Genomic DNA, 23470 nt, shown 5'->3' on the forward strand with positions numbered 1-23470 from the left:
AGCCATCCCTAATCTCTCCAGTTCATTTCAAACCTTGTAAAGCTGCTTTGAAGAACCAACATATTTTAGTGGCACTAGGCTTGGCTTTTTATCTCACTATAATATGAGCAGAAAATAGAGAACTTTGTATAAAGTCTGCTTAAAGAAAAGTGACCAAATGGTGGCCAAACGGTTCTGATGAAAGAAAAAAATAGAAAACAGATAGAAGAGGATGAACCATGGTGAAAATGGGGTTAGGAACAGGTGCCAAAGAACAGACGATAAAAGATAGGCGTGCAGAAAGAGAAATTAAGAACAGAGAAAGTATGCATATTTAAAAGGAAAAAGGTGAAAATAAATTGAAGAAGATCTAATGGGAGAATGAGAGGGAAGAGTGACCATTGCAAGTCAATAACTTGTTGATGCTCTGAATCGAGAATGCCTGTGAGCCCGCAGAACACGCAAAACAAGTCTCATTGGCCCTCAGTGCACGGTCATGAGGGCTGCATGAGTCCTGAGAATGTTCCAGTCTTTCAGAATCCCTTGCAGATTGATCTGCATCCTTTGTAATGTAGAAAAGCACAAGAACCGCAGAATTAGAAACTTTTACTCAAGCTAACCTAGAACTTGAAAAAGGACACATAATTTTAGTAACGATGAGTAAGCATTAGCACAGGGAATTATTAGAAAAATATCCGAACTTTTTCAGTAGGAGATAGTAGGATCCTGCATCCTTTCCTCTGCATTATTTAGAAATCTGTCCCAGTCCCTTGTCAATTTCCTCAGGCTAGCCATGGAGAGAGCAGCCTACTCGTTGTCAATGTTCAAAGTTCACGAGTAGAGCGTTTGCCAGTCCACCACAGTGCCCTTCAGCATCTGATTTCCCTACCTAGATCTGCTAAAAACCTGAGTTTTTATTCCGTGTCATTGCAAATAAAAAGCACTTGACTAAATTTCCCACATTTTGAAGGTGTGAAATGCATCACCAGACAATCTAATATTCACAAGTTTGTGACGGATAATTTTTAACGTGAGAATTAACGAGGCCAATGTCAAACAAGAGAAAACACTGCAAACATGCGTACGTGGCAACGAATAAAGAGTATTTGATTTGCCCATGTTATGAGCACAATTCATTGCTACGTAAAAGCATTAATAATAATCATTCAAACACATGTGGCTTTTAGCCTCGCATATCATAAACGTAGTTATTTGCAAAAACGTGTACTGCTCTCGTATAGAACTATTTTATGAGTAAATCGCAAACGTGGTTTGCACATTGTAAACAACATTAGGCAATACAACCTTTGAGAAATTGAAAGTTAAATAAATAAAACCATATATTCTTACCCTATCTACGAGGAGGGGAAAAAAAACTCATAACAAGAAGAGAGAAAGTGAAGCGCAAACTCCTTGAAGAGGGAGCAAAGTGAGGAAGAGGATGAAAAAATAAATAAAAATAAGTTGGGGAGGAAAGTGAAAAAGAGAAAGATTTAAGCCAGACGAGAGAAACAAAAGGCAAGGGATGCAGGAAGAGAGGGAGAAAGGGGCGCATCTCCCATTAAGAAGTACCCTGAACATGTTCATGCTGTGTATAGGCCTATGGATGTCAAAAGTACTTTGAAACATTGTCATTGTCTTCGTCTTTCTTCCTTTCTTTCACTTAGGTGATGTTCCCAACATCCTGACCAGTCTGACATGCCTCGAGTGCTGTGGGGTCTGATTATCCCTTTTTATATATCCCTGCTGAGCCTGGTGCCTGGGGGGAGTCAGCAGCAGGACCAGCAGTCGAACCGAGCTACCCCCAAGCCTAAAACACTGGAGGACGCCTGCTACGATGCCAAGCAGCGCCCCAAGTACTGCATCCCCGATTTTATCAATGTGGCCCAGGGGCGGGAGGTGACGGCCACCAGTACCTGTGGCCGGTGGCCCCAGAAGCTCTGTTATTTCTTGCAACCTGTCAACCAGACGTCACGGCGGTGCCTGCTGTGTGATCAGTCAAGCCTCGAGACTTCATACCCAGCAGCCTACGTCACTGATCCTGATGCCAAGACGTGCTGGAGGTCAGAAGGCGGGGTTAAGTATCCTCAGAGCATTAACTTGACACTGCCACTTGGTCGCCGGTTTGAGCTTGTGTACCTCAGTATCCGCTTCTGCTCCCCACGTCCGGATTCCATGGCCATCTACAAGTCTATGGACAATGGCAAGACCTGGGTACCTTTTCAGTACTATTCAACAAACTGTCGGCGGGTCTATGGCCAAGCCACCGTCAGTGCCATCACCAAGCCAATGCAACATGAGGCAACCTGCACTGACTACCAAACGGGGGTGAAGCCACTTACTGGAGGTTTAGTGGCATTCATGCCATTGGATGGGCGTCCATCTGCCCGTCGGTTTGAATACAGCCCCGTGCTCCAGGACTGGGTGACTGCCACAGACATCCGGGTGGTCTTCAGCAGGATGCACACTGGCAAGAAGTTGGGTATCCGCAGGAAAACAGCCTTCTATGGTGTGTCCGAGCTCCAGGTTGGTGGAAGGTGCAAGTGCAATGGACATACATCGCGATGTGTCATCATCCAGGGTGAGCTGACATGCCAGTGCCAACACCATACAGCTGGGCCCGAGTGTGACACTTGCAAGCCATTCTACTATGACCGTCCCTGGCAGAGAGCCACACCGAGCAATGCACACGAGTGTGTAGGTAAGTAGGCTACAGGGCTGGGGAAAGGGGAAGCATTTGCTGAGGTGTAAGGTAAACCTGTTTTATAGAATCAGATTACACCTAATCTTAAAATATGAAATCTCTTTTGCTAGTGTGTTGATTTCATTGCATTGGGAGCCCTGCATGAGTCATAGCTTTATACTCAATAATGCAAACAGCTCCTACAGTTAACACAGAAATACTTTTACTTCTGTTTGTATTGGAAGGATTGATTAGCCTGACAACCTAAGATTTAAATGGCGTTAAAAATATATCGCTCACTTGGAGTTCAAATAGCAAATGTACACCCAATGCCAAGATATTTTTGAAAACTTTATTTAGGTCATATATTTATGTCAGACGGTGTTTGTGTATACCATATACAATGATACAGCTGATTTAAAATAAAACATATGCTCCTGAAACAAGTCATTAAATAACTTAGAAAGTTTGAAAAAAAATCAGGAAAAATGATTAGTAAGCAAAAGTGAGGGCATAATGTGCAGTGTATTTTGTGAAAACAAAATATCAATTGACTAGATGCAAAGTGTTCATATCCAACATTCTAAACCTTGCCATTTGATGGCTGATCAGGTAGAAATTTGTTCAACGCATTTGCTAGATTTGATAAGTTGTGAGATGCCTTTTTAGAAGTACACACTGGCCCTTAAACTGATTTTTCCATGGAAGTTGTCCATCTGATGTGTTGGTAGCCACGAAGGCCATGCTTCCCTGGTGTGCTATGTCATGCTTTTACTACAGGCCCTTTGGTTTACAGGAAACACCGGGACATATCAGTAATGAACAGTGTGTTCTACCTCCCTGCCCAGAGTATTGAATACGATTGTTGTAACAGCTACCCAAGGCAGACTTAGGCCCTCATTACGACTTCGGTCTTTTCACAAGACAGCCGAAGCCACAGGTGCCAGAAGACCAACAGTGTTGGTGGTCCGAAGACCACCACATTATGAGTTATGTCGGATTTCCACCTGTTTACGGGTAGAAATAGGACACTGCCGGCCTGGTCGACGGCGGAAGAGAGGCGTTTCCACCGCCAAACCAACAGGACACCGTCCGCCATATTACGATACGTAATACGGCGCTGCAGTTTCCTGGGCGGTGGTGCGGTGCTGGCGGTGGGAACGCCGGGAGCCATCCCCTCCCAGACGTCCACCTTGCCGAGACAAGTAGGTGGACCATCCAAAGGGAATGTTGCGTGCATGTGTGTGGTGTGTGCGTGTATGTGTAGCGCTATGAGCAAGCGTGTGTACATGTGTGTATGTATGTGTGCGTGCAGGGTGTGTGTGTCTTAACAAAAGCAGAGGAGAGGGGGGTGTTGGGGTGAGAGTGAGCAGATGTATGCATTTGGATGCATGCGAGTGGGGGTGCATGTGTGCAAGTCTGCGAGTGAGTGGGGGTGTTTGTGTGTAGGTGTGCGGTTGGGTGGGGGTGTTTGTATGGAAGTGTCCATCTGGAGGGTGTTTGTATGGAAGTGTGCGAATGGGGGTGTGAATGAATGCTTGCGTGGAGGGGGTGGGGGTGTGCATGAATGCAGTGGGGGGTTTATGTGTGAGTGGGGGTGTGTGTATGTCAGTGTGAGAGCGATTGGGGGTGTTAGTATGAATATGTGTGCTGTCTGCATGTGTGTATGAATGCTGGGGGGGCTCTCTGTGTGTGCATTTTTGAGTGCGTGTATGCTGAGGGGCGAGGGGGGTGTTGTGTGTGTAAGTGCCTGTATATTTGTCTGAATACGGAGGGAGGAAAGAGGGTGTCTGTGTGCGTGTGTGCGAGTGTATGTGTCTGAGTGCGTGTGTGCGAGTGAATGGGTGTATCTGAGTGCATGTTTGGGTGCAACTGTGTGGGGTGTATGTAAGCGAATGCGTGGATGAATGGGGGTGCCTGAATGTAGGTGTGAGGTTGTGTAGGGGTGTGTCTTTCAGCAACAGGAATGGAGATTCATGTTGCCGGGTGCATAACCGTGCAACCGCCACACACAAGCTGGCAGTCTACTGAGTCATAATACCGGGCGGCGTTTTGGCGGTTTGGGTTCGGCCAAACTGCCAAGATTGTAATATGGAAGTCTTTACCACCTGGCCTGGCGGCGGTAATACCGCCACCGCGAGTCTGGCAGTCCAAGGATCGCCAGACTCGTAAAGAGGACCTTCATTTTCATAACTCTTCTGTGGTAGCTCTGGTCTAGGAGACTTAGGGTCTGGTTTAGATTTCGGGGGACAGGTTACTCCCACACAATGTTGACAGATATCCTGTGTGGCAAAATATGAATTCCATTGTTTCCTATGGGATTTATATTTCGGCGGATCGGATATCCATCACCATCGTAATGGAGTTACCCGGCTGCAAAAATCTAAATCATGCCCTTAATTTGTAGCCAGCAAAGGTAGTGTAGGTGCTGGTTTTAGATTCACTGCAACTCATTAGTATATGTCAATGTCTAGTCACTGGTCTAAAGGTTGAACAAAAGTAATTAATATTTCCTAACTAACATTGTGATGCATTTTTCTGGCCTTCTGTGGTGCCGCATCCTTGCATTCAAATTTGGAGAAGTAGGGAGGCTTGCAAGACCAATTTCTTGGAACTGTTCTACCTGTTGGGATTAAGCTTACTAGAAAATGTCAAATGTCCTGGGATCTACAGGTCAGTTCTGAAAAAATGTTTCCCTAGTAGAACAACACTGACCATGGCCACCTTCTGAAATAGGGTCTGATTCTGACTGAGCACGGTGGCATTTACTTCCTCTGAGAGGGGCAAAAAAGTTCATACTCAGTTGGGTACCAGTGCTGGACCTCAATGCATCGTCAGACAAGGGCCAGTAGCAGCCAAAGTGCCTCAATACACCTTTGAAATACATCCTAATGAGTTCATCGCGGTAAACACAATGCAAGCCTGATGGTGTATGAGTGTTCTGTTCTGTTGCCACCACCCATTTCTAGATGGTGCCTAAATCTTTGAATATTGTTGTGATTCTAAATGAAGCTTGTTCTTGCCTCGCTTGCCTAAAAAGCAAAGATGTTGTGTCCTCTTTGAGCCTGGATACCCTCACAGGTGACAAGCAGCGCTCCATAAATCCACCTTACATTACATTACAAGAAAGAGAAGACCTAGACTGCTAACCCTTCCATGGCCTGCGATGCTTCCTAGATTCTGGACCTGCAGACTATCACCTTAAGACTAGGACCAAGGCGAGGTATCCACAGAAGACTCTGAATATGACCTTACCTGCCATGAACAACTGTCTTCTGACAGGAAAAAAAATGAATGTGTGCACAATGGGAGAGTGGTAAAAGACCCATTCACATCCTCTCTAGGAGCAATTATCAAATACCACAAGTTTTACGATCTGGCAAGAAGGGTAAACCACTGTGTCACCCTCTGAAACCCTGCAAGTATCCTAAGAGATTTGGAGCGGTCACCTCACCCACAGTTTAATGTGGCATGCTTCATCATAGGTGAGCTCCGCACTCCAAAGTAGGTAGATACCATCACGGTAGACACAACTGCTTATGAGGAGTTCTTGATAAATGTTATGTTATGTTATGACACTCTATTGTAATTAATTGGGTTGTAGGATGAGGAGTGTGAAACTCTCCTCAAGCAGCAACCACAATTCTTCTCAGGGTGAAGTCATAAGAAAACCCTAAATTAACCTGTGCTCAGCCCTCGGGTAGCTTGGCATATTGCAGTTAGGCTTAACTCAGAGGCAATGTGTAAAATATTTGTGCAACACTAAATGCAGTAGCACAGTAAAAACACATCACAAAAGGATCCCACAACAGATTGAGAAAAAATTGATATAATCAATTTGAAAGATTTTAGTAAACATAGCATCAAAAGGAATTTAGCTCCAACTGTTGATATCTGGTTGCACCAACCTGGACAAAGGCACAAGATCAGGCAGACCATGATGGAGCATGGGCCAGCTGTGGGGACCAATTTAGGCTCCTGAAAAAAGTACTTTAAATCCTGGTTTGGAGCTTTGAGGAGATCTACGTCAAAGATGTGTCGTCTAGCTGAATTGATGCATCGGATCCAAGATACAGTGAGGCTGAGGTGCAACCTCCTGCAACATTGTCATGGATCCTTAAACCAAAAGCTTGCAAAGCAAAGTCCGGGGTCAAAGGTGCATCGTGCAGTCAGAGGGATGCGTCGGCTTTGATGCCTAGTCTGGCATAGTCTTTGAGCTGTCTATAAGGGATACAATAGCCTGCACTGAGGATGGTTCTGATACAGCAATGGTCTGAGATGCACTGCAGGTCTTTACTGTAGTTCCGATCCACACAGTATCAGTGATGTCTCTGTTTTGCTTGAGGTTGTGCTGCGCAGTAGAGGAGATGTGTTGATTCCGCTTGATCCACAGATGGGCTGGCAGAACACCTTAGGGTCTAGGACTGATTTGGTACTGCTTACCTGTGTAGACTCACAGATGGCAGAATCCAGGTGCTGCAGCACGTCAGTTGGATGCTGGTTGTGTCCCTGAGGCTTCAGATCAGGAGGCCAGCCAACTTAACACATGGACTCAATCTGACTTTCTGGGTTCAAGAGATGCAGGTCCAATCCTTTCCCCCCATGCAAGGTGGCAACAGTCCAGCACAGCAAGGCAGCAGCCCAGCAGATTGGCAGTCCTTTAGCAGTACAGCAGTCCTTCTTTCTGGCAGAGTATCCACAATTTCCGAAGTGTACTGAATAGATGGCGTCTGATGTTCAGTATTTATGCCCCGCTGTGCCTTCAAAGTGGGGGAGAAGATTTTAGAGGTTTCCCTTTGAAGTTCCCTGGCACCCTGCTTTCTCTGCCATGATTCCATGCTAACTAAAGCCCTTTGTGTGAAGGCAGGACAACACCTATTCATGTATAAGAAGGGCTGGGTCCAGCTCTGCCCTCCTGTCCTGCCAGTGATGGCACACCTGAGCTCTCTATTGTGTGTGACTGTCTAAGAGGACTACACAAAGCCTAACTGTCAGCTATATCCAGTCATGTGCAACTAGAGACAGGCTACATGCACAAAATGGCTAAGGCAGAAAAATGCCAACTTTTTAAAAGTTGCCCAGACAACAGTCCTTTGGCTCTGGGTGCTAGAACGGTGTCTGCTGGGCTGTGCAAACGTTGAACAATTGTCTGCTTAGCTCAAAACAGGGCACTTGACTTCTTTAGGTAGGGGTTATAAAGCCTATCAGAAGATTAGAGAACCTTCCTCATCCAATACCAGCATGACAGAGTCTGCGAGGCTATGTTTTGCAGCTCTGAAGATACAATGACCTATGCATTTAGAGATACCTCTGAACTTAAGTTTTCTAATGATATGTTGTTTGTTTGATGGTGTATTCTTCTAAAACTCTCAGCTATCAATCAGGAGACACTATAATATTTGTAATTATTTAAATGAATAAAATAGTAACTAAACAGAACTGTGCAAATTGAACTTTTTCAGGAGTTATACCAACTTAGTTCATTTTGGTTAAGTTTATGAAACCTCTGAAAAGTAGTATAAAGCATGGGGCATAAAGAATAGCCTAAATGCATCTCCAAGAAAGTCACAAGAGAATGGTGTTCTGCCTCCTTGTGGTATTGATGAACCTGCACAGTAGGCAACTGCAGAAATTCTGAAGAATTTGAAATCAAGCAGATATGTTCTTCTTGCCCTTAATTCAATCTAATCACAAAACAGTCAACCTGAAATCATGCCTAGTTCCTTGAGAACCCAATTAAAATAATTTGCAGCAATCAATAAGGCCTCCTGTGCAACATCTACAAATATCTACAGCGCTGGAACCTCATTGCACATCAGATATGTCTTCTACTACGAATTATGGTAATCAAGCAAATTGATATCCTATATACCGTAAAGAATATGATTATTATAACACAGTGTAAGGGCCTTGAATATACTGAGCATGGGAAATAGAAGTTTAGGGTAGTCTTGCCAGGAGTTGAGCTCATGATCCGCTAGGAACAACAGCAAGAGCTGAACTCAATGATTCACCTTACTGGACACTGGGAACGTGAGGCAAATAAACTAGTATGACTATTGCGGTCTGTTATCTTGCAAAAAAAATTTACATTATCCTTCATGATTATCATTTACAAGGTTTACCTGTGATTCTAAGCATTCAGTAAAGGAAGGAGAGTTGCAGGGTTTAATATGCAGTTTGCAGCTAAATAGTTCTGTCAATAACCAAAAAGGTGACTACTTGGTCCTCCGTCACAGCTGTAAGTAGGGTGACCACCTGTCCGTAAATTTCATGGACTGCCCGTAATTTCGCCCTGCCATCCGTTGTCTGTGATGAAAGGCTTAACGGACGGCATTTGCTCATAATTTTAGCCTTTCACCAAAAGGACAATGGACGGCAGGGTGAAATTATGCGCAGATGAAGTTTCCCAGCTGGACTGAAAGGCAGGGAGTCTCCTATGCTCTGAGGGGGGGAGGGGCAGACAGATAAGAAAAGGCCTTCTTGCCAGGGTGTCTCCCTCCCTAAAGAAATGCAAATGTGGGCAACTGGTAAATCTGCAAATGCAAAGGGGTTTGAAAACCTGCATTGACTTTAACCAAAGGAGTCACTTGAGGTTTCTGATAGCAAAGATATTTTCTTTTAGAGAGCTACTATAAGAGTATTCCAAGTTGGGCTGTGGAGTGTGTGGGTTTATTGGACAGTTATAAAAAATGTTGGTACTAGGTTTAAACTGTATATTATTAAAATCTGTGTTTGAGAAGCACTTTTTTTATTTAACCAAAATGTATTTGCGCATTTTGTAGCAGCCTATATCATGATGTAATTGTATTTATTTAGTGCTTACTACCCCTGATGAGGCATTTAATGCATTTTTAAAATAAGGACTTACACATTCACAGTTCTTTCAGGGACCTCGGTACCTCATAGTACTAACAAACATTGGCAAAGCCAAAAGGTCTCGTCTATGCAAGAGTTATTGGCTTTTCCAATGTGTTTTAGCCATGTTATACACCAGAGTGGCTGCTGTTCAGCATGGCTAAAGGTTAGAGGCATAATGGTGTGGATTGGAGTAGAGTACAGTGCAGTGGGGTACAGTGCTGTTGTTTAGAGTGCATTGGCGTAGAGTGCAGTGGTTTAGAGTGCAGTGGCATGGAGTGGGGTGGGACAGAGTAGAGTGGAATAGAGTGCAGTGGAGTAGCGTGGTATACAATAGAGTGGCAGAGAGTGCAGTAGTGCAGAGAGGTGCAGTGGCATAGAGTGCAGAGTAGACCTGCGTGGCAGAGAGTGCAGTGGCGTAGTGTAGAATGGTGCAGTGCAGAGTAGGGTATAGTGCATAGAGTACAGTCGCGTAGAGTGGAGTGATGCAGAGTAGAGTGGCATAGAGTGCAGTGGCGTAGAATGCAGAAGTACAGAGAAGTTGGTGTACAGTACAGTGGCGGAGAGTGCAATGTTGCCGAGTAGAGTGTCAGTGATGTGGAGTAGAGTGGCACAGAGAGCTGTGGCGTAGAGTACAGTGGTGCAGAGTAGAGGGCAGTGGCCTACAGTGCCGTTGTTTAGAGAGCATTGGCGCAGAGTGCAGTGGCATAGATTGGCATGGGATAGAGTGACATAGAGTGCAGTGGAGTAGAGTGACATACAATAGATTGGCAAAGAGTGCAGTAATGCAGAGTAGAGCTGTGTCATAGAGTGAGAGTAGACTTGTGGCATAGAGTACAGTGGCGTAGAGTGGTGCAGAGTGGAGTATTGTAGAGTGGTGCAGTGCAGAGTAGAGTATAGTGCCTAGAGTGCAATGGCGGAGAGTGCAGTGATGCACAGTGCAGGGGCATAGAATGCAGTAGTGCAGAGTAGAGTGGTGTAGAGTGCAGTGTTGCAGCGTAGAGTGTCAGTGCAGTGGTGTAGAGTGGTACAGAGAACAGTGGCATAGAGTACAGTGGTGCAGAGTAAAGGGTAGTGGCATACAGTGCAGTTGTTTAGAGTGCACTGGTGTTTAGAGTGCAGTGGCATAGAGTGCCATGGGGTAGAGTAGAGTGGCATGGAATGCAGTGGTATTGGTGCAGAATGTAGTAGTACAGAGTAGAGTGGTGTAGGGTATAGTGGCGGCCAGTGCAGTGTTACAGAGTAGAGTGTCAGCGTGCAGTGGTGTAGAGTGCATTGAACTAGAGTGCAGTGGTCAGAGTGGCATAGAGTGCAGTGGCGAAGAAAAGATTGTTTGAGAGTAGAGTACAGTGGCATAGAATGCAGTGGCACAGAGTGCAGTGGCATAAAGTATATTGTTTCACAGTCGAGTGAAGTGGCTTGGAGTGGAGAGGTGCAGGGTAGAGTGGAGTTGCATAGAGTGGCATAGAGTGTGATGGCATAGAGTAAAGTGGTGTAGAGTGCTGTGGCATATAGTGCAGAGGTGCAGAGTAAATTAGAGTGACGTACAGTGTATTGATGTAGAGTGCTTAGAGTGCAGGGGCATCGAGTTGAGTGTTACAGAGTAAAGTGCACTAGCATAGGGTGTATTAGCTTAGAGTGCAGTGGAGTACAGTGCAGTGTTGCAGAGTGGCATAAAGTGGAGTTGTGTGGACTAGATTGGTGTTGCCTAGATTGGAGTGGTATAGCATGCAGAAGAGCAGAGCGCAGTGGTGTAGAGAGGCGTAAAGTGCGTTGGCATAGAGTAGAGTGGTACAGAGTAGAGTAGAGAGGCATAGCGAGAAGTAGCATAGAGTGCAGTGGCATAATGTGGAGTGGCATGGAGGGACACAGAGTAGGGTGCAGTGGTGTGGAGTGGTGCAGAGCAGAGTGGAGTATGCATGGTGTGGTAACACACTGCCATTACAGACAACAAATTTTTTACTGAAATGACCATTACATTTGCACAGATATACAGTTTTTCAAATCAAACTATATTGTGCACAGACGATGATGTGTGGAAATTGCATCATCTAATGCAATGATTTGTTTTAGTCATATAAAGGTATTTGTCTCCAGCACAGCTCAGAATTAACAAAATTTGCTTCATTTGTACTCCTAATTCTGATATATTCTGAAATATATTTAAATGTTATCGTGTGATAGGAAAAACTATTTCCTAACCCCAGTATCCAACACGATTGTTGCATAAATCCTCTCACTTTGAAGTCAGAGAAAGAAAAGTAAACACTAAGTTCTCACCGAAGGCAGAACCTGACATTTGACTTTGTTCTTTGAATGCACAGCAAATGTGATGAGATAAGAACAAGATTTACAGACCTGTTTACAGAAAGGGAGCACCCTGAAGGATACTTTAAATAAGGTTTTGGCAAGGGAAGGGACAAAATCAAGCTGCATAGCTCAAAACAAATAAAGCCAGCAAATTGAAAAAAACTAAATGTGAGTTACAAACCACAAGGCCAATGGCAAGAAATGGGCTAAATGTATTCACAAGGAAGCACAATGAAACGCAAGAGAAAGCTGTGCATGATAACCCCAGATGGTGATCCGTAGAATGGTCAGTAGGAAACAATGAGCAGTGCATTAAGCCTTCCTTAAAAGTCTTTACTGGTAAACCCCATCTCATGCAGGGAGGTGGGCAGAAAGCCAGCGAGCCGCCGATTGGACCTGTGCAGCTGAATAATAGCACTCTAAGTCCAGAAGACCTAATCCACCCGCAGTCATGGGTAGCTTGAGAGTGGAAAGAGCTACGCGACAGCGCAGCAGCGACCAAATCAGATGTGTGGCATGTCTGAAGAAGGAATGAAGGACGAGGGTGGAAGGTTTGCAAAATAATACTATCATTGGGGTAGCACACCATCTTCACTAGTGCCACGTGGCCCACTACAGAAAGCAGAAGAGAAGACCATAAAGCAAACTGGGCTTGGAGGGACCATGACACTCTGCCGAGATTTCCATCCTGCATTCAGTGGGAGAATGGTAGATATTAATCACTAGATATCAAAAGGTAACTGGTTCCCATTTCAATCTGAGATCTAATTGTATACAAAGGGGAAAACAGTGCCATATGTTATTTTCAAAATATTACATTTTGTTTGTGCAATTTACATCCCAAATATTTTGAAGATTCTATGTGTACTTGACAGAGATAACCCAGATCACTAGTGTGGCTTTTTCTCAATTTCAAAACCATTTAAAGACATGGGCAAAGCGGGCAGTTGCCTTGCACAACCTTGCTCACCCTTCACAAGAACGAATAGCGGACCATTGCCCCAGAAGAGTTTGCCAAGGTGGATGGGTGTTGCTTGTTCAACCACTTGATAGCGCCTCTTCTGTTTCTCTCCTGTGTGCAGAGACAGCTCCCCAGGTACCCAATACCTTCCGTTAGTCTTGGTGGACCCATCTTGTCTGATTTTAGAAATTGTCCCACCTTGTTCTTCTCTTCCTTATTTATCCAGTTCTTAGCAACAATCTTTTGAATCACTTGCCATGGATATCCCATTTGTTCTTGATTTCATCCTCCTCTTTTATTATCTTTGATTGGTAGTCCGGTCTTCCATTTCTGAGATAAATGTAGAGTCCCAGACACACACTCGAGTGCTGCGAGACTGCAGACAAGTTGTGGGTACCTCACATCCTGACATTAGGTGTGAGACTATCTGCCCTGCCTCTTTAACTTTTTTTTTAGGGTGAAAGTCTATGGGCGGTTGGGGTAAGTGAGCTGATTTTGTTCAATTTGTTTAAACTAGCATAAGGTTAATTATCTTAATGTTTCCCAAACTGTTTGCCAGGGGTTTTTAAATGTTCAGAAACATAATCAAAATATTGCTGTTACTTTCTCTTCAAGAAAGATTGGGTAGATTTGGGTAGGGGTGATGGCCTTGCCGCAGTACAGAAGGGCATTAATTTACTACTGAACAAGGATGTAATGTGACACCTGAATGTAGCATACCAGCAGGCAATCACAAAAAGACCACAGTGAATAAGTAGTGCTATGTTAAAAAAGAGTAAATAAATGCACTGACAACATAGTGAGGCATGGCCTCTCTTTCATGTGTCTGTAAAATTGACATTTGTTCTTGAATTTTTGTCCTGAATTTTGATCGTTTGTCTTGAATTTTTGTCCTGAATGTTGACCCTTTGTCCTGATTTTTTTACAGTCCTGTCCAGATTTTGCCTCAATGACAGGTGGTCACCCTAGCTGTAAGTACAGCCCTGAACTGTTCATTCACAAATCATTCCTGTCAGGCATGATTCAGGATCAATTGAAGGAACCCAGATTTACAATACCCTGAATGTGTTAGGTTGTTAGTCGTCATGGTAAGGCCCTGGACAGGAAACAGTGTCAGAACTGTCAACTTTTCCAGGGCCATGTGTAAGTATGTTCCGAGTCCAGGATTTTGATGTGCATCGTGGAACTTGTAGTTCTGCTTTTATTGTGGAGTAAATGGGACTAAAAGAAAAAATACTGGCTTGAAAGAGTTACTACACACCAGGCTGGGAAACCTGAGAGCTCTTTAATGTGTGTGAAGACATGGAGGAAGATAGTCCCTGCCATCTCAAAATTCAGCATGTGCCACATTTACTGGTGATTGACTACGAAAGTTTGTGAGGAGTCTCTGAAGGGATACCTATGTGAACAAGAGCTATTTTTAGAGGCTGCAGCACACATGCCAAGAGGAAGTAACAGTAACAGAGTATTTCTCTAAGTTACACCAGCCTTGGGTAGGTATACTATTTTGAATCAAACCTATGTTTACTGACTTTAGTAAATAATGGGTTAACATCAAAATACATGGATGGATGAATGGGAACACCCATGTAAAGGCTTCCAAACGCACAGTAAATTAAGGCAGTGCTATGCACTTTGATGCATTCTTTTTTTTTTAAACAAAGGCACACAAAACCATGCAAATTGGGTTTTGCATGGCTTTGTAAAATTCAAAATAGATTTTGTGTCAGGGATGCACCTAAAAGGGATACAACCTGATGCAACGTTTCAGTAAATCATGGTAAATGCATAGAAACACTCATAATAAAGATGCATGCAATCGTGGACCTCATTTAGGGGTCCCCAGGGGTAGCAGCAGCGACCCCGGGATTGCCCTTTGCGACACCTGGCACTGCCTTTGGGACCGCTGGCTTCAGAGGTGGCAAATTCAGTAGCAGGAGCACAGTTGCAGCTTTCACATGTGAATATGTCCTTCCATGGCAGTTGAGTTAAGTAAAAATGCTTTTAAATGTATGTTGTGTGCGTGCTTCCGGGTGATAGGGGGTTATTCTAACTTTGGAGGAGGTGTTAATCCGTCCCAAAAGTGACGGAAAAGTGACGGATTTACCACCAGCCGTATTACGAGTCCATTATATCCTATGGAACTCGTAATACGGCTGGTGGTATATCCGTCACTTTACCGTCACTTTTGGGACGGATTAACACTCCTCCAAAGTTAGAATAACCCCCATAGTGTGCTTATGTGAGAGAATGTGTGTGTAAGTGTGAATTTGTGTGTATATGTAAGTATGTGTCTGTGATCGAAAGTGGAGGTCTAAGGACACGTGATGTCACCTCCGCTACCCAGGGCATTTTGGTGAATTGACTCCCATGCATTTAACGTGTCTTGAACATACCCGAATAGCATGTTGGGTCTGCACAAATCCAATTTATTGTAAAAAAGGGTTACTAGCTGACTCCATGTCGTACACATGCATTCTGGTAGTTGTAGTCTTGATTCCTTTAGCTGGGATAAATTCACCCATTGCAAGCGATTGTGAACTGTGAGTTGAGTAAGGGAGCAGCACATCATTGCTGACATGAGTGCCCCCTGATAAGCCCTCCTTAGCAATTTTTAAAAAGACAAACCATGTGTAACTGGTGTGTAGCTGACATGAACGAGCTGCACACGCACTATTTAAAGAACCTATAGGTTACAGGCAGATTTCTCAGTTGGGTGTACTAAAAAAAAATCAACACCGCAGATAACCTCTCAAGAAAAACCATTAACCTCGTTATCTTAGCCTATTGAGAAAACCACCTGTCCTTTAAAAAGAGGCGGAAATAAGAACAAAGGGGGTAGCGACTGAAAGGGCTTTATCATGAAGTGCATTGTGGGGTTTGGAGCCCTCGTCAATCACAGGGGATCACATTGGCTTTCATTGCAGATGTTACGTTTTTCAGCATAAGAGAAGGTCAAAGTACCTCGTGGCTTTTGGGAGTGGGCCTTTATGGTTAATCTGAGTCAAGAATTAGAAAAAGGGTGGGATAGTGATGGGGCAGGGAGAAGGGTGGAGCAGGCATACAACTCTCAACACCTCCACAGATTGTGTTATGATGGAGAAAGCCGCTAGAGACATGGATAATAATTCAGACTTGCCTCCTGCAAGTCCCTGAACTTGAGATGAAAGGTTTACGGCTGGACTGGAAACAGTTGACACAAACCCTAAACTGTAGGACGCCTCGACTGGAATGGATCCCTACAGGTATAATTGAATCATGACATTTGAAGCAAGCAAAATGTACTAGGGCTAAAAATGGGATATTAATGCTAGAATTCGATGCACTATTCCCAAATCCTGGTGCGAATCGTCATTTCTTGGGAAATCCACGAGATGATTTGGAATTCTTCCTATTAATGAATTCCGAAATTGCTGCTGCCCACAGTAAGGGCAATTTCAGATGTGGTTACACTGACGCCGTATTCCCGAGGAACACGGGGTTGGGGCAAAAGGTCTCTTTACAACTGGACCGTTATTTGCAGAGGTAATGCCATGCATCCGAACTTTAACTGTTGGGGTATTTCTTCCCCCATGCGGATTTTTGCACCTTAGAATGCGTGATAACGCAGTAGTCCCACATATTTTCCTCTGTTCTGAGATGTAAAACTCGGAAATGGAGGTTTTTCCATGTCCAAATTCTGACAGGTTTTACCTGGTATAATTGGTGTCAGGTTTAAGACAAAATGTGTAATCCTAACACAGAGCAATTTTAGATCTTAGAAAATTCAAAATTAGAATTAGATCCGGTTCAGATACTGCATGTGGCATTGTTATGTACGCCCTTACCTTCCTCGAAAACCTTACAAAGTTCTGCACTCCTGCTCTGACTAGACCGAACGGCCTCATAGAATACTGATGGGTCCCCAGAAGGCTCTGCCAGGGCCTCTTGTGAAGCGCTGGGTGGCACAGACCTAGAGCTCATAAACCTTCCTATCAGCGGTGTGATTAACTTGGTGTATCCAAGGATATTTATTTGCCCTGTGTAGTTGTAGCGGTTAATTTACAGTGCTATAATCAGGACTATACATTCCAAAATATCTATACTGGATGAAAGCTAAATGCTGAAAATGAATGGTCTGTTGCTAACTGGCCAACAGGGTTCATGCTGCACAGCATTCAAGAAAGCTGATTACGTCACCCGTCAGGCACAGTTGTCATTCTGCTGTCTCTGGCTCCGCCCTACTGGCCTTTTAAATGTCACTTTGTCTCTGCAGGTGGGTCATGCGTCATCGGCATCCCTATTCATGCAAACACAGAGTTCCACTCATTGCAAACTTTGATGGTGGTCTAATTTCATGACATTAACTCTAACTCATTCCCACTGGGAAAATGCGAGCAGCTCCAGATGGCTATAGATTTCCCTGGCCAGATTAAGGTGAAAGTCTCTTCACCCCATGCGGGTTCAGTTGATCACTGAGATGGCAAGAGCCACGTTCTATGAATAGAGGATACCCTGGAAACAAGGCGCCTCCTGTCACACTGAAATCGAGCTAAATGAGTTCCGCTCTGGAGAGACCAACACTCTTGCAGTGCACGTGAGGCCACGTTTAGCCATTTCACGATTACTTATCGATAATATGCATTAATCCTAATCCTAGGCTTCCTGATCACAGGTTTGGCCTACATGCAGGTTTGCTTTAATTGTCTCACCAGTTTCATGCTTTTCAAAAAGTAATAATTAAAATAAATCTATCTATCTATCTATCTATCTATCTATCTATCTATCTATCTATCTATCTATCTATCTATCTATCTATCCATCCATACATGCATTCATACATACAGGGGCTTTCAGTCAGCTTGTTCAAGTACCATTCACATTTTGCTTCTACCCAACATAGCACACAGCATGGCAATGGGTGAACACACTTCATACTTTGGCTGTCGTGCGCTATGAACGACAATATTTTTCCCTCATCCAATGTGCACAGCTGTCTTAAACGGAGTTTGCTTCAATGCTGGGCCATTCCCTTATCTTTATGTTTTTTCATATTTGCCAGATTGTTTGTGCATAGCATATGTCTGCACATGTTATCCTTTATTTTAAAACAAATTACAACTTACCAAGACTAGATCTATTGGCTGTTCCATTGTTTGCTTCGTAGCCTGTCCCCTTCGTCCATAATACAAGCCCTAATCTAAGGTGCTTCTTGCTAGTGGAACAATCACAATAGAAACAATTAAAGGTAAAGGTACATTGTAGCTCCAACCCTTGATCAGCAAACAAATATTCAATGCTAATTACAAAGAAAACGGACCCACTGATACATCTTCATTGAATACTGTATATGTAGTAGGGGTGGGCAAAAAATTCCTCTCCACCGGCAGAGTTTGTGCAGTTTTGCCTACTCGTGTTATGCTTGGAGTGCAGAGTTCTGGCAAAACTCAACCAAGCGCTGTGTGGCAGAGTTTTTTCTAGTGCTCGGTTTGACATTGTCAAGTTGGCAAGCACAAGTGAGAATTTGCATCCCCCAGCATGATTTTCAGAAGCTAGAATGCCTCCTGGAGAAATTTCTCAATGAAGGTGGTTGCAGCAGGTCACATCAGCTTGGATTGAGAAAGCTGCCTCTTGCATTGAGAAAGCTCTTCTCTCAAGTAGAAAATCTACTCGAGCTGAAGGAAGAAGCCACAGTCTCTGGAGCGCCATGTGGTGCAGTTGGCACTGATTTTACAGAGTGGGAAAAGCCCACAATGCTATAAATCAGTGTGAGGAGTGCAACATACCCAAATTCTGGCACTCGTGGAACTCTGTAGAACCTCGCTGAGTTTTTAGGTAACTGCAGTATTCTGGGAAGTGAAACCAGGCGAGTTCTGCCAGGCCTAATTTGTAGCTCATCATCAGCGCTCAAGTGATCAGACAGTGAGTGACACAGTGCAATATTGTGCATCAAAACAAAAGGCAATGAGACAATCAACTGATTTTTGTAATGCACAATTGCTGGGCCCTGAAGATTTAAGCACATAGACAGTGTTATAAACACTTGTCGGAATTGTCAGCAGCGTTTTGAGCCTTACTATCGTAGGGGTCATCATCAGCACAAAGCATTTCTTGAGCTGGGAACATTCAGAAAGAGTTTGTATTGTATGTAAGAAGGAGGTAAAAGAAGAACCTGAAATGATTTACAGTAATTTGTATTAAGGGCTGCAATTTGCAAATAGATGCAGGGTCTTGTATAATTGCATTTAGATTTTGTTTTAACAACAACTCGATGAAATTTGAAAATCAAGAAACAGATTCAACAAAAAATAGATGCAGGGCCTTCACAACATCACCTGTGGGACTCCAATGATTCAGCGCACAGCAGTAGTATTCGCATTTGCTAGCGTCCCATGGTCAAACTGAACAGATCAGGATCTCTTCTCATGGGTGAGAAGTACAAAGGGAAAGAACACCACAGAGGCGAATGGGCAAGAGCCAGCAAGACAGAGCGCATGGTGGTTGGGGGGGAGGGGCGGGGAGGGGTGAATCACACGAGATAGTGAAAGCAACACCGAGTAGGAAGGAGGGAGAAGCACAAAAGATGGACAACTGAAAGCACATGCACTCATGCAATCAAAAATAAACAAGAGCGAACAGAGGGGTATAGTGAAGTTAAAAAACATGAATGAGAGAGCAGCACAGATTGGAGATGGGAGAGAAGCAGAAGGAGGAGCCCTTGAGGAGTGTTTAAGCAAAAAGAAAAAAGTAGTTCCTTAAAAGTGAGCAGAGGAATTCAAGAGGGTGTACTCCAGGAAATAAAAGATGGACAAAGCAAGCAAATGAATAAGTAACCAAAATGAGAGTGACGATATGTCAACCAACGGTAAGCAAAGGATGGGCTTTAAGCACACTACAAGTTCTTGGTAAGCTGATAATAGGTTTATGCAACCAGACATTTTGCGCAGTGTGGTACCCTAGACTTAAAAAGACATGCAATAACACCTAGGAGTCACCACAGTAGGAACTGAGGGCCAGATGTACAAAGCCCTTTTGCATTTCTTAACGGTCTGAATCGGTATTTCGGGTCATTAAGAAATGCAAAACAGCCTTTTCTTATGTACAAAGGCCCTTAAGGAATTGAAAATTGTGATTTATACCTTGCAGAAATCACAATTTGTGATTCCCAGAATAGGAAACTGCAAATATGGATTCCCTATTTGCGATTCCTATTCTGATGTACAAAGCATTTCCTAAATGCGACATAGGCATTTAGGAGATGCAGTTAGCACTGACTTGAAGTTGGTGGTAACCAAAAAGAGCACCCCAACGTGCTTTAAAAAAAATTGCAATAGAGCACACACTTGCCCCTTGTGCATATGTGCGCTCTACAGGTGCACCTCTGTTTTTGGGGTGCACCAAGGGGGGCCTTTTGCCATCTCTCGTTTTGCATTTCCTAAACAGCTATTTCTTAATAATAAATTGCTATTTAGGAAATGCAAAATCAGCCCATTGACTAAAATGCAATGGGATTTCTTAATACTGATTTCCTAATAATGATTCTTACTTTGTAGGAATTGTTATTGGGAAATCAGTATCTCTGTACAATGCGTTTTGCATTTCTTAGATAGCGATTTCTATGAAGTTGCTACTTAAGAAATTCAAAATTGCATTTTTGCACATCTGGCCCTTAGTTCCTCGCGTTTCATCGGGACAGATATATCCTGAATAAGAGAGGCGAGACTAAAAGGAAATCCAAAGCCACCCATTGAAAGCAGCAGGCATGGCAATCAAACCCTAAGCAGTCTGCTGGTAGGAATAAGCAGAGTAGGAGAGAAGGATCTGGCAGACACCAAGAGGATCCACATCCAAGGAAGTGTCAGGACAGAACTAGTAGAAATCATACAAAGATGACATTATAGAAGATAACCAAAAGGCAAGTCCAGAAACAGGATGAATGACAATCCTAGCATGGAAATAACAAATAAGCTGCAATGATCAAAGACTCCAGTACTCCCAAGGGACCAATTGATATCAAGGGCATCAATCAGAAAAGCAACCATTGAGAAAAGCCAAGACAGTGGACCACAAAACAAAGGCTACAAGGAAAAATCCAGGCATCTAAGCAATACAAGGGAGATTCCAGGAAGGGAAAGAGAGGGAACAACAGGTTCCATCTTGAGTGAGCCACACTGCAACCCTAGCCTCATGGAAGACTACAACCACTGAATTCTAAGAAACTCAGAAATCCTGACAAGGAAGAATGGACTAACCCCTCCAGGAACTGACATGCAGGAAACCAAATGGCAAGGTGGAGATCTGTCCCTCAGGCACCACCCATAAAGGTGTGGCCAGATTGTGTAAAAAAAAAAAGGACAACAGAAGAGAGATGTCACGAAACTCAAAAGACAACACTATCATTCTGGAATAAGTGCTTGACTTCAATTCCATCATCACAACTGCTAAATAGAGGAGAGACTGCAGATGGTTAAGAGGGGAGTCAGAAGATGGGAGCACCAACCACCAGCCACAGGAAAGTTGTGAACCTAAACTAGAGAGGCAAAGGGGGAATCAAAACTGATGACATTGGTCTCCTCAGAATAAGCAGCTGTGTCCCATCCATTGGGGCGAAGGGCCCACACCTCCTCACCTTTTTTGGGAGAAGAAGACTGTCTGTTAGGTTCAGCGGAGGTCAGCCTGACAGACGCTCTTCTTGTTCAGATCAGGTATCCATGAGCTTTAAATGCATTTAATGCCCAGTCTCGTGGCTACCTGAGCTGAACTTTGCCAAGCTGAGGTTTTCACAACCCTATGGCTGTGACCAAAGAGTCTTGAGGCCCACCTCTAGTGACAAGGGGGAGCGGCACATATTTCTTCAGACCTGGGCACATCAGTTTTAAGCCAAGAAGTGCCCAGGGCCTAGTGTTAATCAGTGACACCTCATCACAGAGTGGGGTGGGGTCAGCAATTCTCACTGACCCGATCCCACTCTGTGATGAGTCAGGGACTGCTGCCTTCTCTCAGTGGCTGACCTAAGATCAGTCAATGAAAGAAGGCAGCAGTCCCAACCAACCTGGGACCTCCAAGGCTTTCCTCTCTGGGAGCTGCGAGCAGGTATGTGTTTTGTTTTTGAATGTTTGGGGCGTGTGTGTATGTATAAATGTTTGAATTTGCTGTGCATGAGTGTTGTGAATGGTTGGGTGTGTGTTTGTGAATGCATGGGTGTGAGTGAGTGAGTGTATATAGGTGAATGTGTGTCCTGCTGCCCCCTTCCCTGACACAATTATCAGCCACAACTGAAAATAAAGAATAGCCAACAAAGAGGAGAATAGTGGGAAGAAGGTGAACAGCAAACTGAGACCCAGGCAGAAAAGGTCAGCTGCCTCAGACACCAAGCCTTTGTAGAAAACTGTGGAAGAGATAGGATCTGGCGTAACAAAAGATCCAAACCAGGAAGGCCAAGCCAGACCATTATTTCTAGAAACCCAACCAGATGAAAAAAGTGATAGAACAGGGAATAACCCATATAGATCCTTTATCCAGAAGGCAATCTTCTGTGAGATGAGAAAGGCTTCTACCCACAGAGAGGCAATATGTAAGAGAATATGGAGAGAGGCCAACACAGAGCCTCACTTAAAACAGGATAGAGGGGTCAACAGAGACCCACTTAAAACAGGATGCAAACCACACACAGAGCAAACAGACCTAAGAAGGAATTTTTTAACAGACGAATGGAGAAGGCAGCAGAAACAGTGTCCCAACAACAGAAGAAACAGAAAGGCTAAGAGGATTGCACCTCAATCTAAACTTGTGACTTGAAGAACACATAAATATTGAGCATAGGGCTCATCCATCTTCCCGTTAATCAATGGGAGAGAAGCACTGTCACAGAGCTAAACACAGAGAGAAACATATGACCCCAATCACAGAAGTGTGATTCCCACCCACAGGCCAAAGGCAGAACAGCCAGGCTAAGAACATCCCCAATGCCAGTGCCAGGTCAATGAAACTGCATAGCAGAAAAGACCTAAGAATCTACTGCAACAGAGTGCAAGGTGTCGTGCCAGGTCCGAAGCCACATATAGTGGCCAAAGAAAGTGAAAGGGACCAGCCAATCCAGACCATGCTTCCTAAAACCGAAGCACCCAAAACTCCAAGTGGACACCCTTGCCCCCAAGCACAGACCAGGCCTGACACTGCTCAGGGACTGGAAGTAGACATGCCTTGATGCAGCAAGGTAGATAATCATACTGATCAACTGTATGCGCCACCATGTATGGTGATATTAAGTAGTTTTTGGCATTTGGTCCCATAGAAAATTATGTTAAGTAAAAAGCATGAACCAGTGCAATGGCTTTGAGGGTGGGCAATCCCATCCAGCCTTTTGGGGGCAATGTGCATGTTTGGAGAGTAAGGGTGTTTCCAAGTGGGTGTAAGTGTGAGAGGTATGGTGGTATGGCAACTCTGCAGACCTGTAACACAGAGAACAAGCCAACCAGCCAGGCAATGAGTCTTGACATCCCACAGAAGGAGTGAATATTATTGTAAATGCACGTTCACAAAACTACAGCTTATCACTCAAACTGTCTCCCAAATCAAGAGAAAGCACAGAAAGGCACAAGATTCCTCCGCCATGCACAGTGCTGTCATCAATGATGTCATTTTGGTTGCTGCAATTATGTTATGTATCATAGCATAGAATATGTCATGAGTGTTGTAAT

The 23470-nt window shown here is 44.0% G+C and overlaps 1 protein-coding gene across 1 annotated transcript in view; it reads left to right on the plus strand.

The window, feature by feature from the left end:
* NTN5 (netrin 5) overlaps nucleotides 1-23470 on the plus strand; it is a 237998-nt gene that overhangs the window by 165119 nt on the left and 49409 nt on the right. Inside the window, exon 2 of the mRNA XM_069200632.1 lies at nucleotides 1647-2680. Coding sequence (XP_069056733.1) covers nucleotides 1678-2680 — 1003 coding nt within the window. The 5' untranslated portion in view covers nucleotides 1647-1677. The remainder of the gene's footprint in view (nucleotides 1-1646; nucleotides 2681-23470) is intronic.

The sequence above is a fragment of the Pleurodeles waltl genome, chromosome 7 (assembly GCF_031143425.1).
Source record: "Pleurodeles waltl isolate 20211129_DDA chromosome 7, aPleWal1.hap1.20221129, whole genome shotgun sequence".
NCBI classification, from domain to species: Eukaryota; Metazoa; Chordata; class Amphibia; order Caudata; family Salamandridae; genus Pleurodeles; species Pleurodeles waltl.